The sequence below is a fragment of the Pelodiscus sinensis genome, chromosome 4 (assembly GCF_052426305.1).
Source record: "Pelodiscus sinensis isolate ZL-2025 chromosome 4, ASM5242630v1, whole genome shotgun sequence".
NCBI lineage: Eukaryota > Metazoa > Chordata > Testudines > Trionychidae > Pelodiscus > Pelodiscus sinensis.
This window is the reverse complement of record NC_143055.1, coordinates 7,012,355-7,026,905: the sequence shown is the minus strand read 5'-3', so window position 1 is coordinate 7,026,905 and position 14,551 is coordinate 7,012,355. Positions and strand designations below refer to the sequence as shown.

Sequence of the window (14,551 nt, the reverse complement as noted above, 5' to 3'; positions counted from 1 at the left end):
ACTTTGTGCTAAGTATTTAACATCACCGGGTCATGCACAGCAACTGTTGGTAGTGAGAGGCCCAGACCGAGAACAGAACTGCAACTCAACTGTAGAAGACAAAGTTATCTTCCACAACTCATTCACTGATCCTCCCGCCATACTGCCTGTCCCTCTTTAGTGTCGTTATTCCTGACGCTCCTTGCCAGCTTACTCATCATTAGAGGCTCTTTTATGAGGGGGTGGGGAAGGAGGGAGAGTCAAACGGAATTCAACCCAAGCTGCCACAAGCTAGTGCTAGTTCGTTGTCGCTGATGCTGCAGTTTCTGGCAGGGTTGCTGCTCTTGGAGGTCCAACATCAGCAGCACTAGCAGACAGTACAGCAGGCATGTCCAAAGTCCAGCCCGCGGGCCAATTGCGGCCCGTGTTCCAATTTAATACGGCCCCCGCTTCCTCCCCCTCTCCTGGCTCCCCGGCGCTCTTTTGAACTGGCGTGCCCAGCGCGCCGCTTCCGGCTGCGCTGCCGCCGCCCATGGCCTCCGCGGTCCTAGAGCCTGCCCTGTAGGGCACGTCCGCAGCCCCACTCCCCCGCTCGGCTGCGGGTTCGCCCTGCCCCCGGGCCGCCGTGAGGCCGGCGTGCCCTGCGCTCTCCGCCCGCCTCCGACCCTGCGGGCCCGCCGCCTTGGGGCTGAGAGTGCGGGGACGGCGCTCACGCATGTTCACTTCTTCAAATCTGGCCCTCTTTGAAAAAAGTTTGGACACCCCTGCAGTACAGCATGTGAATTCAACAGACCATGATGTTATCCGTAAGTCTCAGAGGGGTAGCCGGGTAAATTTTTGTTTATGTTACTCATAGGACTAAACTAAATTCAGTGGCAAAGGCATTGGGCAAAAGGTTTTGTTGTTGACCAAGTACGGTATTGGTGCCCCACGGGAACTACGGGTACACTAACCCATGTATGCCCGTGATAATGTACCTCCTTAATCAGCACCCCATGCTGTTCCTGGACAATGCTGCCCCTCCTATACACGGATACAAACAAGCTACCTACCACACTCCAGATGTTTTTCGCTACCACTCTTACCTGTTTACCTGCTAGTTCAAGCAAAACATCCTTATCCATTGTCCTGTCATCCCACTCTTATCTTAGGAGGGATCAGTGTGTTCCCTGCACCATCTCTTAAGAATGTGTTTATGTGGTTCCTTGAGAATTCAGCGTTCCCGTACCACCCTCATAGGTCTGGAATGTGCTTACTTGGGCAGCCGATACCTAGTGTTATTTCCCCAAGGCGAAAAAATGAGGTTTACAGGATCTTTCAAAAAGGGTTGTTTTTTTCCCCCCGAAAGAACCATGTCTAGACAGCGGTTTCACTTTCAAAATACCCATTTTTGAAAGAACGCGTGGTCGCCATTATGCAATTGAAGTGCGGGAAATTCAAATCCTGGCTTCATATGCAATTTCGATATGTCTAAAAGACAGAGGGATGTAGTCTAGACAGCCTGGGAGAACAGCCCCTGCTGACCGCGCACGAGACACCACGATAAATACATCTACTTCAGCTAGGCTAGTTGTGTGGCTGAAGTCACATATAATAGATTGATGGTGTGAGTTAGTATACAAAAGTATACAAAAGGCCTTTGTTATGCCTAAGGCTCTAACAGCATAGACAGCATAAAACTGGGCTCAAGCTAGTCTAGTCCCTTTCTTAGAGGCAGGACTAAGTATTATCTAGACCACCCTTGACAGGTGTTTGTAATTGGAAATTTTTAACAGGTTGGACAGAAATTCCACAAGCTCCCTAGGCAATTTATTCCAGTGCTTAACCATCCTGATTGTAAATTTTTCCTAATGTCCAACCTAAAGCGCCCTTGTGGCAATTTAAGGTCACTGCTTCTTCTTTGTTGCTCTTCTCTGGACTTTCTCTAATTTGTCCACATCTTTCCTGAAATGTGGCAGACAGATCTGGACACAATACTTCAGGGCTGTGTCGAGACTGGCAAGTTTTTCCGCAAAATCAGCTGCTTTTGCAGAAAAACTTGCCAGCTGTCTACACTGGCCACTTGAATTTCTGCAAGAACACGGACTTCATACTGTCTGAAATCAGTGCTTCTTGCAGAAATACTATGTTGCTCTCGTTTGGGCAAAACTCCCTTTTGCACAAAGCTTTTGTGCAAAAGGGCCAATGTAGACAGCTCAGATTTGTTTTGCACAAAAAAGCCCCGATTGCGAAAATGGCGATCGGGGCTTTTTTGCGCAAAAGCACGTCTAGATTGGGATGGACGCTTTTCTGCAAAAAGTGCTTTTGCAGAAAAGCGTCCATGCCAATCTAGATGCTCTTTTACGCAAATGCTTTTAACGGAAAACTTTTCCGTTAAAAGCATTTGCGGAAAATCATGCCAGTCTAGACGTAGCCCAATTGAGGCCTAACCAGCGCAGAGTAGAGTGGAAGAATGACTTCTCATGTCCTGCTCACAACACTCCTGTTAATACTTTGTTTTTTGGGTTTTTTTGCAATAGTGTTCCATTGTCGACTCTCATTTAGCTTGTGGTCCACTATGACCCCTAAATCCGTTTCTGCAGGACTCCTTCCTAGACAGTCACTTTCCATTCTGTATGCGTAAGACTAATTGCTCCTTCCCAAACTTTACTGTCTTGACAGTACAATTATTTCTCATTTGTATTACCATAGGGTCTAGGACAGTGATCCTCAAACTTCTTTTCTCATGACCCAATCATAATTATATCTTTTGAATGCAGCCTCTGGGCGGGGCAGGAATAAGGGATCTCGGGTGCAAGAAGGGGCTCCTCATTGGGGGGCCTCCAAGGCAGGGGGTTGGTGCTCGTGGCTGGGCATGGGCTTATCTCCAGCAGCTTCTGGTCAGCAGTACAGCAGGGGCGCTCAAGCAGCAGCTCTGGTTCCCAGGCGGAGGCTCACAAGCAGCTCTGCTCTCTGCTCTCGCCCACAGGCACAAACTCTCCCCCAGCTCCTATTGGCCAGGAACTGGCCAATGGGAGCAGCGCATGGAGTCCTGTGGCTCCCCTGTCTCAGAGCCAGACCTGCTGTTGGCCACATCTGGGATGCAGCTTGGTCCACAGCACCAGAACAGGCAGGAAGCTGCCTTAGCACCTCACTACTCCCCGGGTCCCCCTAGAGCCAGGTGACCTGACATTGTGCGACCCAGTGCTGGGTTGTGGCCCATAGTTCGAAAGCCACTTGTCTGGGAGCTCTAGTCACGGACAAAGACCTCATTCTGCTCGGCCCTGTACAAACAGATGGCGAATTGACAGTGTTGATACATGTACTGTCCCGTGGTCACAGCACATAGGGGCCTATTGCTTTGCATTTGTCCTTACTGAATTTCATCCTAGTTCCTCCAGATCATTTTGAATTTTAATCCTATCCCCCAGAGCACTTGTGACCCCTCCCAGATTGTTACTGTCCACAACCTTCACAAGTGTTCTCTCTATGCCATTAGCGACATCGCTGATGAAGATACTGAGCAGAATCAGGCCCAGTGATGGAGGCCTGTGAGCGACTGAAAACTCCTCTCTCAGAATGGTTTTCCAACCAGTCACGCACCCACCTTCTTGCAGTCCCATCTAGGGTGTATTTCCCGAGTTGGTTTATGTTTATTATCCTTTGTTTGGACATCAGATCCAGATCCACACCTATCGATAAAATCAATGCCATTTACGTTCACTTTATAGATCACAGTAAAAGCACTGGCACCTCTATATCAACCTCAGACTTGAAACATACAGCAAACCATGCTCTGTTTCAACATTAATCACAAACATTCAGAAAGATGGACCTTGCTAAAGGATATATTACCATTCTCTATAGTAGTAAAATAACTACAGTATGTATGCAGCCTTGTAGCCTACTTCACATTTTATAGACATTAAAGAATCCCCCCCCCCGCCATAGGGTCTAGGAGCCTTAGTCATTGCCAAGGACCTCATTCTACTATCCATCGTGCAAACAGATGGGGAGTTTACAATGCAATTACTTGTATTGTCCCAGGATTACAGCAGACAAGTGCCTATTTCTGCAAACAACTCAGCTTCAACTTAGGAACCGGATGTGTGATGTGACAAAACCAGGTGAGGGGGGGGGAAGCTTTTTTAGGGTTTACCAGAATTTCGAGGTGCCAAAAGAGATTATTTCTGCACAGACATTCTGCAACTGTGCCCACTACTAGGGAGAGAATTCAAAATTAAATCAATCATGCTGTTAATTAGTAATGGATTTATATCAGGGTCTTCTGAAAAGGGTGTCAGCAAACATGTCACTAAGCTGTCTTCTGCAACAGACCCCAACACTGTGGCCACATATATAGATCTCTCAGCATATACTGTTACAAGCTACCTAACTGTTCTCCAAAACCTACTCCATCACCAGGAACAAGGCAATGCATTACCAAACTATGGCTCCAGAGAGAAAATGTTTCTCTAAGACATGATTAAGATGAACCTTGCAAAATTCTATTTGCTCAGTTGCCTAAAGATAGTAAATCCTTTCCCCCAACAGGTTAATCTTCTCAAAAATGTTCAGTCACCGTGGCATGTATGTATATCCAAAACACATGTACTGGAGGGATGGGCGGGGGCGGGGAGGGGACTGGAGGGGCCATAGACTGGAACAGTGCTGACAGGTTGTAAAACGGGCTGAAAAAACATTTTATTACAATCTCACAATTAACTTCCACCTCCCCTGAGTTCCTTAGAAAGAGCCTGATTAAGCCTGGTTCAGACACAGCTTCAAACATACTAAGTCAGTAACACCTAACTTACTAGAATAAGATAGTTATGCATCAAATACGCATCTGCCCACACATGGGGTTTTATGCACATGTTCTATCTGCAAACTGGTCAAGAAATAACAGAGCATATATTTGCGTAGGACAGTGCTACAAGAAACGTATTAATTTGTTGCATGAAATTAAGATCACTAGAAAGCTGTGTAATATGTAATATATTTAATTACCTCTGAAGAATCATTCTCTGTAGCACTCACTCTCTCTCATATCACAGGTTTAAAAAAAAAAAAAAAAAACCACAAACACACAAACACACACACACACCACAACCCACCACCAATCAACCGAACACAACACACACACGCATACACCAAAGTTATGATAGACGTATGTGCCAAGAACAAACATCATAGTGGAAGTGTCCCGAGAAGAGGACGAACATTATCAGTCAGAGGAATGGAAATCCTCAATTCCATCACTATATCCACTTCAGCTTGAAACAGAAGACTTCTCATGACAAACCTCTCAGTCACTGTTTAGCAAACTCACTATTAAACTAATCGGGGATGTACATTCTCCTCTTGGATACACACATGAAATCCCTAATGACATTTGCTAAACCTGTGTTTGAAAGAAACATGAGCATGTGGTAGAGCAGTGGGTGAAATCAGAAGAGCTGAGGTCATTTCCCAAATCAGCGACTTCTAGATTAATAGATTTTAATGCCAGAAAAGACCAACGGGATTATCTGCTCTGATCCAATATAGAACAGACCACAGAATTTCACTCTGATTTCAGCCAGCCAAACCACCTGTGGTTCAATAAATTATATCTTTTACACAGACACCAAGTCCTAAATTAAAGATGCCAAGTTTACCACACCCCTTGATAATCTGTTTCAAAATTTAACATACCCACCCTCACGGCTAACAACATGAATCTCAATTCACCTTCCAGGCCCTGGTCTCGGTATGCCTGACAGATTAAAGAGCACTTTGGTACCTGATCTTTTCCTTCTGGGTAGGTAGCAGATAGACAATGGTCAAACTGCTTCTTAATTGTCTTAGATATGATAAACAGATTGAGCTGCTCATGTGTCTCATTGGAACAAATGTTTTGCAGACTATGAGTCTATCCAATTTTTCATTATCCATTTCAAGGCGCGCATACGAGAACTGGACACAGTACTCCAGTAGTTGTTTGTTTAACATCACACAGAGGTAAAAAAATATTGTGCAACCTTTGTTAATTATTTAAGCTGTCTCTCTCTATTTCCCCTTCTGTAAAATGGGAATCATTCATCATATCAGTATTCAAATGTTTAATTCATCAGTGTCTGAAAAAGCAATTTAAGACCTTTGGCTGGAAGGCAAAGTATTACGTGCCCATGAGCAGAAGAGTCAAGACTTCCTCATTTATACAATGCAATACAGATTATTTTGTATAGGAAAAAATGTTTCTGGGTCTAAGCATCCCAGGAAGGGTTCCCAATAGTCTGATGAACTTACATGATACAGAGCCAGGACTGTTGATACTGAACCCCTGTGACGGTTGCTGTGACCCCCTGAATTGTATCCGATAGGAGATGAACTAGAAGAAAAAAAAAAAAGAAACACACTTGGAAATGTATTGAAAATTGGAATTCTGCATAATTGCAGCTTCATCAAACCAGATTCATGCAGAGTTCTGATGGAAAACACTGTCTAAGCCCTGGCATGAATACTGCTTTTGTATTCACTTATCTGCTGATTGGATTGATGCCTCAGAAAAAAGGATAAAAGATGGAAACACTCAACCTGAGGTTTTCAAATACTCTCCTTAACAGACATTTTAAAAGCCATGAGTGGTAATTTTCTTCTCTACCAGGCCTTTCTTACAGGAAAAAAATAAGATTAAGTTGAATCCAATTATCAAAAGATGAAATCTTATCCTTCAGTTGGACTATTTTATTCCCACTGCTTGTTCCTTGTACCATTTTGTAATTTTATGCTTAACTGTCATTGGAAAAAGGCAGAAAAATCTGTATTACACGTAGCTACAAATATCTGCATACAGAATGAATGGAAGCTTAGCAGGAACTTATGTGCTACTCACTCAGGAGTCTCATCAAATTTGTTAATTAAATTAATTAAAGGTGGGACCACTGTATTTTTGTTTGTACATTCACGTCACTGTTTTATTCTCAGTGGAGAAATTCTAAACTGCAGAAGGTCTGCAATCCATCATTCAGCCAGTGACAAATGGGCAATGGAGCAGAGAGAGCTTCTGCCATCTACTGTCACATGATTCAGTAGCATTTAATCAGTGGCCCCAATGTCTAATACTGTGAGGCTGGTGTTACTCCTACAGCATCACACAATTTCTGGAAAAGAAATTTCCTTTGACCGAGAAATAATGCTAAATGGGTCCAAAGAAGCTCTGGTCAGGTCTCCTCAACTGGTCAGATATTTGCAACCGTGCAGGATTTCAGCAGAGCCATTGAAGAATTCACAAGCATGTTTCCAAAGTAGAAAAAATTCCCATAGCAAAGCTGAGCATTTCTGGAAGCAAGCGATACCAGTTCCAAAGGGGCTCTATCAAACGCCACACACACATGCTCTCACAGAAAGAGAAATATTCCAAATCACAGGGTGATGAAATGCAGACACAACATGGGATAATCAGCTGCCACATTAATAAGTGACTCAGATCTAAATGTTGCCCATGGCATGACAAACAACACATGAACGTGCAGTCAAGGGGAACAAGCAGCGAATGCGAAGACTTGTAAACAATAATGAGAATGGTAAAACGCAATTTAAGTGTTGTTCACGACAGTCAACACCAGGCAGCTCAGACAGAACGCCGCAGCTAGAAGAACCGAAGAGGAAGTTACCATTCCCTTCTCTCGGGGCTCCCGAATCGGTGAATAAAGTGCTCATGATTTTGTCAAAGTTGCAGCTCGGCTCGGTGTTGTCAGAATCCTCAGCGAAGTGTTTCAGCATCTCTCGAAGGACGTCGTCCAAGGAGGTGGCTGCCTCATCCAGGATGATGATGGCTCGGGCCAGGAACCCATCCAGGTCACGGTGAGCTCGGACTTCTTCCTCAAAATTCTTTAATTTCAGGTACTGCATTAAGGAAAGGTTCTCTCATTAGACCAAGTGAGGGGGAAGTTTTACATTGGGGGCAATTAACTACCCCCAAAAAAATCAATGGCCAACTATACACATTCACCTCACCTGCCCAGGGGAGCGGGGTGATGAAATTCCCTTCCCCTTTCCCCCGGGCAGGGTGAGCCAGCACCCATGGATCCCAGCACCGTCAGCAGTCACCAGAGTCACCCCCAGCCAGGTGAGCTGAACACGCGTGGCCTGCAGGCCAGCTAAAAACAAGCCAAGGGCCAGACCCCCTCCCCTGCATTAGATATTTTATACTGACATTACTTCTCAAGCGTGGGGGGCCACCGATGCACAGAAAAAATCAGTCGGGGGCTGCACACAAATGAGAAGCAAACAAAAAACCCTCATTGACGTGGCCCCTGACTGAGGAGGAGAAAGATACTCCCACCGTCCCCTTGCACACCAAAGCCTGGGGGTGGGGGAGCCGACTAGTTTATTTCATGTGTTCCAGTTCTGTGAGGGGAGCATGCGCTCCACAAGGCTGTGAGGGGATTCCTGAGCCTCGGGGGTCAGATCAAGGTAAGCCAGGGGCCACATCCGGCCCCTGGGCCTTACGTTCCCCATCCCTACTATGTACTTGATCACCTGATCACCTGCAGAATGGTCACAAACATGCAATTTGTTCGGGCTGTAACGCTGAACTTGACGATTTCATACCACACGTCCCATATGACATGAGGCGTTCCAGCCACTCCCACAGACTTCTCTCACGTGCCAACAAGACAGTCGCAGCCACAGAGACTGAGAACACACCCAGGTTTGCTGCCGCCCCGTGCGGTTTCTGTGATAACTCTATTAAGATTTTGCTGGGCCAGGGAAGGCGTGAAGGGAACGGGGGTGGAGTTTTTACCTGGCGTTCTGCCACTCCCAGGTAACACCCCGCCACCGCTCTGGGTTCGTACCACCAGTGTTCCCAAATTAGCGACACCCGGAGTATCGCGACTGCAGAGTACCAGTGGTAAAATGAATGGCTACAGTTCCTAAGTCCCATTTTCAAGAGTGACTTAAGCCTCCAGCAGTCTAGATCTCATTGAAAGTCTATGAGATTGAGGCTCCTAAGTCACTTTGGACAGTGACAAGTATTTGCAGAAATGTTACCCTACTGCCCTTATTGCGTGGGCCCACGTTGGTCTCATACATGACAAATGCAATCCCTCTTCCTTTTCCATTTACTGCCTAATCAAAGTGTAGCATTTTACTAATGACTTTGTCAAGCTGGCAGTGCAGGCCATCACATGCATTGCAGTGAACGTGACTTTCCTTTGCATCAATCAATTCCTCACACAAAATAATTCAGAGAGCGGTTCTTTTAAGGAACTAGGCTTCCTTCTCCTCAAAGCCTTTTTTGCCCTGTGTTCATGCAAAGGGAGATGGAACTACTCCTTAATCTTCATAGGACTTCATGTTGTGTTACGGAACAGGGGGATCTATTGTACTAGACATGCTACAGACAAGTAACAAAAGAGCCAGAGAACACAGAATCTATCAGATGACACCGATAAATGGGGGAGGGTAACAACAGCAGAAGTCTCTTTGCCACTCACCTAACCCAAGTCATGGCAGAGGTGAGGTTTAAGGAGCTAGCGTAAATAAGGCAGCAGAGGGGCGTAAGGGGCAGCGGGTTTGAAGGAAATGGGAAATACAGGAGCATGCCAATGCAGGTGCCCCAACCCTCATTGGCTGCACTAATAGGAATCTAGTGAAGTGATTCTGTCTTTCCAGACTGCCCTGCTCCTTTCAGGAGTCAGATTTGTCTTGCACACCTCTCAGTTTCACCTGACTAAAGTAGTCCTGGCTTACAAAATCTGACACAAACTACAAATCTGAGACAAACTACAAAAAGTGTCACAGCACACTAGTACACAATACATGAAGCCGTGTTCTCTGTAACAATAGCAAAAATGAGATACTAATTGGAATATTAATATTGCACGTACATTTCTGTGGATAGTCTAGAGAGCAGTGTACATAAGTCACTGTCTATATGAAATTTTAGTTTGTACTAGGGAAGTGAAAGGTTACTCAGTTAATCGGAAAGCATCACCCTAAATGGTTCCGGTTAACCAGTAGGGCTGGAGCAGCACCCCGCCTACCTCAAGCTGGGGGATGCTCCGGTAGGGAATAGGAGTCAGCAGAGCTACTGGGGTCTGGAAGCTGGCAGCAAGGGGCTGGGGCCTGCTCCAACCCAGATCCTGCTTACTCAGTTAACTGGTTAAAGACTAGGTCACCCTAACATTTAGCCGGTTAACTGATTAACTGGGATTTTACATCCTTAGTTGGTACTGACTTGGCTGCTCCTTTGTATGTAGCCTGTTGTAAAACTAGGCAAGTATTTAGATGAACTGACGTGCCCCCGGAAGTCCTGTGTGTACCCTCAGGGGTAGAGGAGACCCACCCGTCTAATGATTACAGCACTAGCCTAGGAGCAGGGTTCAAATCCCTGCTCTGCCAGACTTCCTGAGTGGCCTTGGGCAGATTATTTGGGGAATGAAGTAAGATAACAGCTCTTTTCTGTCCCAGGGGAGGGAGGGGAGGTGTTAAAAATGCTAAAGATTACAAGGCGCTCAGAAGCGACAACAGTGGGGGCCACAGACATACTATAAGATAACAGGGTGCTGTGGTCCGGCAACATCCGTGGTCTGGGTCTGTTGCTGGCCGGGGATCCCATCCCCAAAGAGCCCCAGCCAGGCAGCAGCAGGGCTGGCAAGCCACATCCCCGGGTGAGGCAGAAGCAGAGCCATGGTGGCTGGGGAACTCTGTCCCAGGGGAGCCCCAACCAGCCCGCTGCACCCACGACTAAGCCAGGCAGCGGAGCTGGAGCTGGAGCGGAGCCAGCCAAAGGCTGGTGGCAGACAGCAGGTGAAGGCCTGGGGAGCCTATGCCAAGCGGGGCAGCAGGAGGACCAGCAAGGTGCATCCTGAGGGAACCTCGGCAGGGTGGGGCAGTAGTCCTCATTCAAGGCCAGTCGGGTTCCAAGTGTGCTGGACCAGGGAGGTCCAATCTGTATTGGGCAGCTACTGAAAATTATTTAAATTTTAGGTTGCTGTAACAATGGTGTCCGTGCCTAACTAACCCCCAACTAGGACGACAGAAGAACGCTACTCTTTCCACTGGAGCAGACTGGGTCTGCACTATGGGGTTATTATACCAACACGGCTGCACTGTCCTAGCAGTGCTGCTAGAATTCCCGTAACACAGCGACGGCCTTAGCTGCAAAGGGTGGGTGCGTAGCTCAAACTAAATCTGCTCTATGAAGAGAAAATTCACTTGTTTAAGCACAAAATATTTGTGAAGGAGTGGTCATTAATCTTGTCTTAAATAATATGCATGTCACAATGGGATGCTTTATGCTGGCATCTCCCTAATAAAAACTGAAAAAGCCTCAGAACAAGACAGCTGTTATACAAGGGGAGAAAAAAAAAAAACTTTCATGCTCCTCAAGTGAAATTGCAACATTGCAAGCCAAAGTTGTCTTCATTGTCAGAGGGAAACAAAGCGTCTTTGAATGTGTTGTGTTTACGGGAATGAAAGAACATAATTAAAATAGCTTTCCCCCTTGACAAGTGATATCCAGGGCTCCACCGCCAACAATACATGTGAGTTGCGTGAGCAACCTATAGCAAACAAAGCTCAAAACACTTATCAACAAGGCCCAAAAGGAGCTCTCTCTGTTGGGCGGCTGCTGCTTTGGTGATTACATCTGCTCACAAGGGTTACAAGAAAGTTTCAAAAAGGTTTCCAAAAATGTATTCTCGGGAGCATTATTTCCTAGTTTTCCCATTGTCAAGGTTGCTGGAGGCAATTCACTCAATTGATGTGGGCTTCTCAGAAGCAGGTTCATATCCTGCTAGCAATGTGTTTGGCTTTTTTGAGTCTCGTGCTTACGGGGCATAAGCCGATCACCAGCTGGAGGCAAGAAGTAGTGATTCCTCTCTGTGGATGGTACAGGACTACACAAATAGCTGAATTATAGGAATTTATGTACTCCTCTCAAGGATCTGCCATGAGCCACTGCCCAAGACCGGATGCTAAAATATGACTCAATACAGAAAAAAGCGAGAGGCAGGGGTACATTCCAGGAGAGCCGCTGAACTGAAAGCGCTCCCAGTATAAAGCTGTGTATCCAGTATAACGCTGTGACTTTTTCAAAGGGAAAGCAGACATTAGAATTTACCACTTTAAAAATCACTGCAGATTTGAATGACCGACAATAGCAAGCAGTGATCAGTGCTCTGCATGCAGCTTGGGCCAGAGCGGGATTTAATTAAAACAAAGGAACAAAAAGGGGGGAGGGGTAATAGATCAGTTCCTTCTTCGCATGCCTGCTGAGAAAACATTCAGCCTTCGGATTTTCCCTGTCAAGATCCAGTGAAAAACAGCTACAAGGGAATGCTCCTCTGTGACACGGGAGATCACAAGCTGCCTGTGCATTCGAAAAAGCTTTTGAATGTACCTCAGTGAAAAGTGGCCAGTGTTCAAATGAACGGGTCTCTCCAATCCCGTGGAGACTCCCGCATCGCTCGGTCACCAAGAGTCACAGCCAGGGCTTCACATGCAACTTCTCACACTAGCCACAAGGTCTGTTTCCTGCTACCCCTCCCTCCACTGCCTCCGGAACAGTACAGTCACCTGCATCAGGGGCCCTATGGGTCATTGAGAAAGGGGGCTCCAGCGACAGAGAAGTAGGAGACTTTAGTAGAAGCTCTGGCTGGGAGGGGCATACCTGTGCAGCTCCTGGCCAGCAGTCCCTCAGCTGGCTTCCTGTCTGCCCCGCCCTATATGCCACTCAGAGCAGTCGGCTGCAGGGAGCAGGGAAACGGGTAATTTCACACACTGCCCGTCTGGCCAATGGGAGCTCCGAGATTGTGCTGTGGGTGGGGCAGCATGCAAAGACACACCCCCTTGTGGTTCACAGCGCTCAGAGCAGCACATGGCCCCTGGATCCAGCTGCTCTGAGCAGAATTTAGGTGCTGGGCTGCAGGCCAGTTCCAGGCTGCGGACTATATTTTGCTCACCCCAATATAACCTATTGGGTTAGCGAGCCTTACACGCCAAGAGATCGTGGCTCAATAGGAAACTGAGGAATCAGTAGAGAAGATTTAGAAAGGAAACACCACAGACTTAGACTGACCACAGACTGGGACTGACTCTCTCACAATTTCTAGATCCCACAGGATCACCAAGATTGTAGAGCGTAAGTAAAACGGAGTAAACTTCCCATTTCCTTTGCAACCTGCTTTCCGGTTGATTTACCTCTTTATTAGATTGTTTGCAGTAAAGGGGTTTCTATGGGACTTCATTTCTCTGTTGGCATTAGCATATTACGGCCTTACAACGAAGCTTCAAATAAATGCTAGTCGGCAACAATCTTTTTTTGGCTACACTACTTCAAGGGAGTTCACTAGTGCTGAACCTCCTGAAGGCAGATCTGATTAACTGGGATAAACAGGAAACCGCATCCCACAGTTACAATGTCTATTGGGGGCTTTTGTTTTTAAGTCTGAGGCAAGTTCAGGAGATTGTATTGCTGAATATAAGCATGGGACCACCTTTCAAGCAGCTTCATGAGAGCAAGTGATGAATTAATAGAGTAGCAAGTTATGTTGGGAAAAGCCCAATAATGAGGATATTAGATTTTGATGGTAAAAGAAATGGTGTTTGGAAAAGGAGAACAGTACATAGCTTTTTGGATGTAAATAGATGAACAGGCACTCTGAGAGAATGAGGCATTAAATGTCTTCGGATTAGGTCAGAAAGAAGAAATGATCCACTTTACTCTTTCTAATAATATGTAATGATCTACAGGAGGAAGTTAAAAAGGATTAACCGACTGAACAAAATAGCTACTTACCTTTCTAGATGTATGTAATAAAACACAGCCAGCGCTTTCACTTTCTACTGGAAAAGAATTTGAGAAAAATATTACAATCATAGATATCTGATGGGCAACAGGCATGAAAGGAAGGCTTTGCAAATATGCTACGATATAATGTAAGGTGAAAGTTTATCATTCTTCAGACAAATGCATTTTTTTGTGTTTGACAGCGGCAACATTTAATAATCTTTGCAGAGACGTTTGTGACTGCAACAACAAAAGATCTATTCAGTGTGCAGAAATTGTGTTTATATGGGGAAAAGACATTGAAAAAAGTCAGCAAAATATTTCAAGAATGCAAAAATAAGATATTTCCATTACCTACAAGATTATTTTCCTCTAATCCCCAGAAAAGTAGGTAAAATATATAACAACATCCCATGCCTCTCTCTCATATTCAGGTTTATTGACAAAACACTTCAAAGGATCAAGAGTGTTTTCTCCATTTGAAGCCCAAACATGCATTCATAGTAATTAATGCAATAAAATGCCCATTGACTTCAGTGGGAGTAGGTTGGGTGATGCTTACCAGCAACCGGTTAAGCGGCAGCCTGACCAGGCCAGAGGCCACTACAAAACAAGACGGGCCCACCACGAACAGGGAGCAGTTCCACAGTTAGTGTTTAACCGGTTAACTTTTTAAAATGCCATTTTACAGCCCTACAGCAGGTTGTGCCAGACTGAGCGAGTTGGAAACAGAAAAAAGGCACCTCTCCCACCTCCTTAAGGCTCAAACTCTATGGCATGACCTTGACTAGATGACTCTCTGCAAAGTAT

At 45.8% G+C, this 14,551-nt stretch overlaps 1 protein-coding gene across 7 annotated transcripts in view; it reads right to left on the bottom strand.

Moving 5' to 3' along the window:
* SLC4A11 (solute carrier family 4 member 11) overlaps positions 1-14,551 on the bottom strand; it is a 256,640-nt gene that overhangs the window by 92,078 nt on the left and 150,011 nt on the right. For 6 of the 7 annotated variants that reach the window (XM_025179543.3, XM_075931014.2, XM_089777745.1 and 3 more), the window contains exons 4-6: positions 13,751-13,797; positions 7,617-7,848; positions 6,250-6,331 (exon numbers count right to left, since the gene is read on the bottom strand). In XM_025179543.3, coding sequence (XP_025035328.1) covers positions 6,250-6,331; positions 7,617-7,848; positions 13,751-13,797 — 361 coding nt within the window. The remainder of the gene's footprint in view (positions 1-6,249; positions 6,332-7,616; positions 7,849-13,750; positions 13,798-14,551) is intronic. The other variant, XM_089777744.1, reaches the window with a different exon arrangement.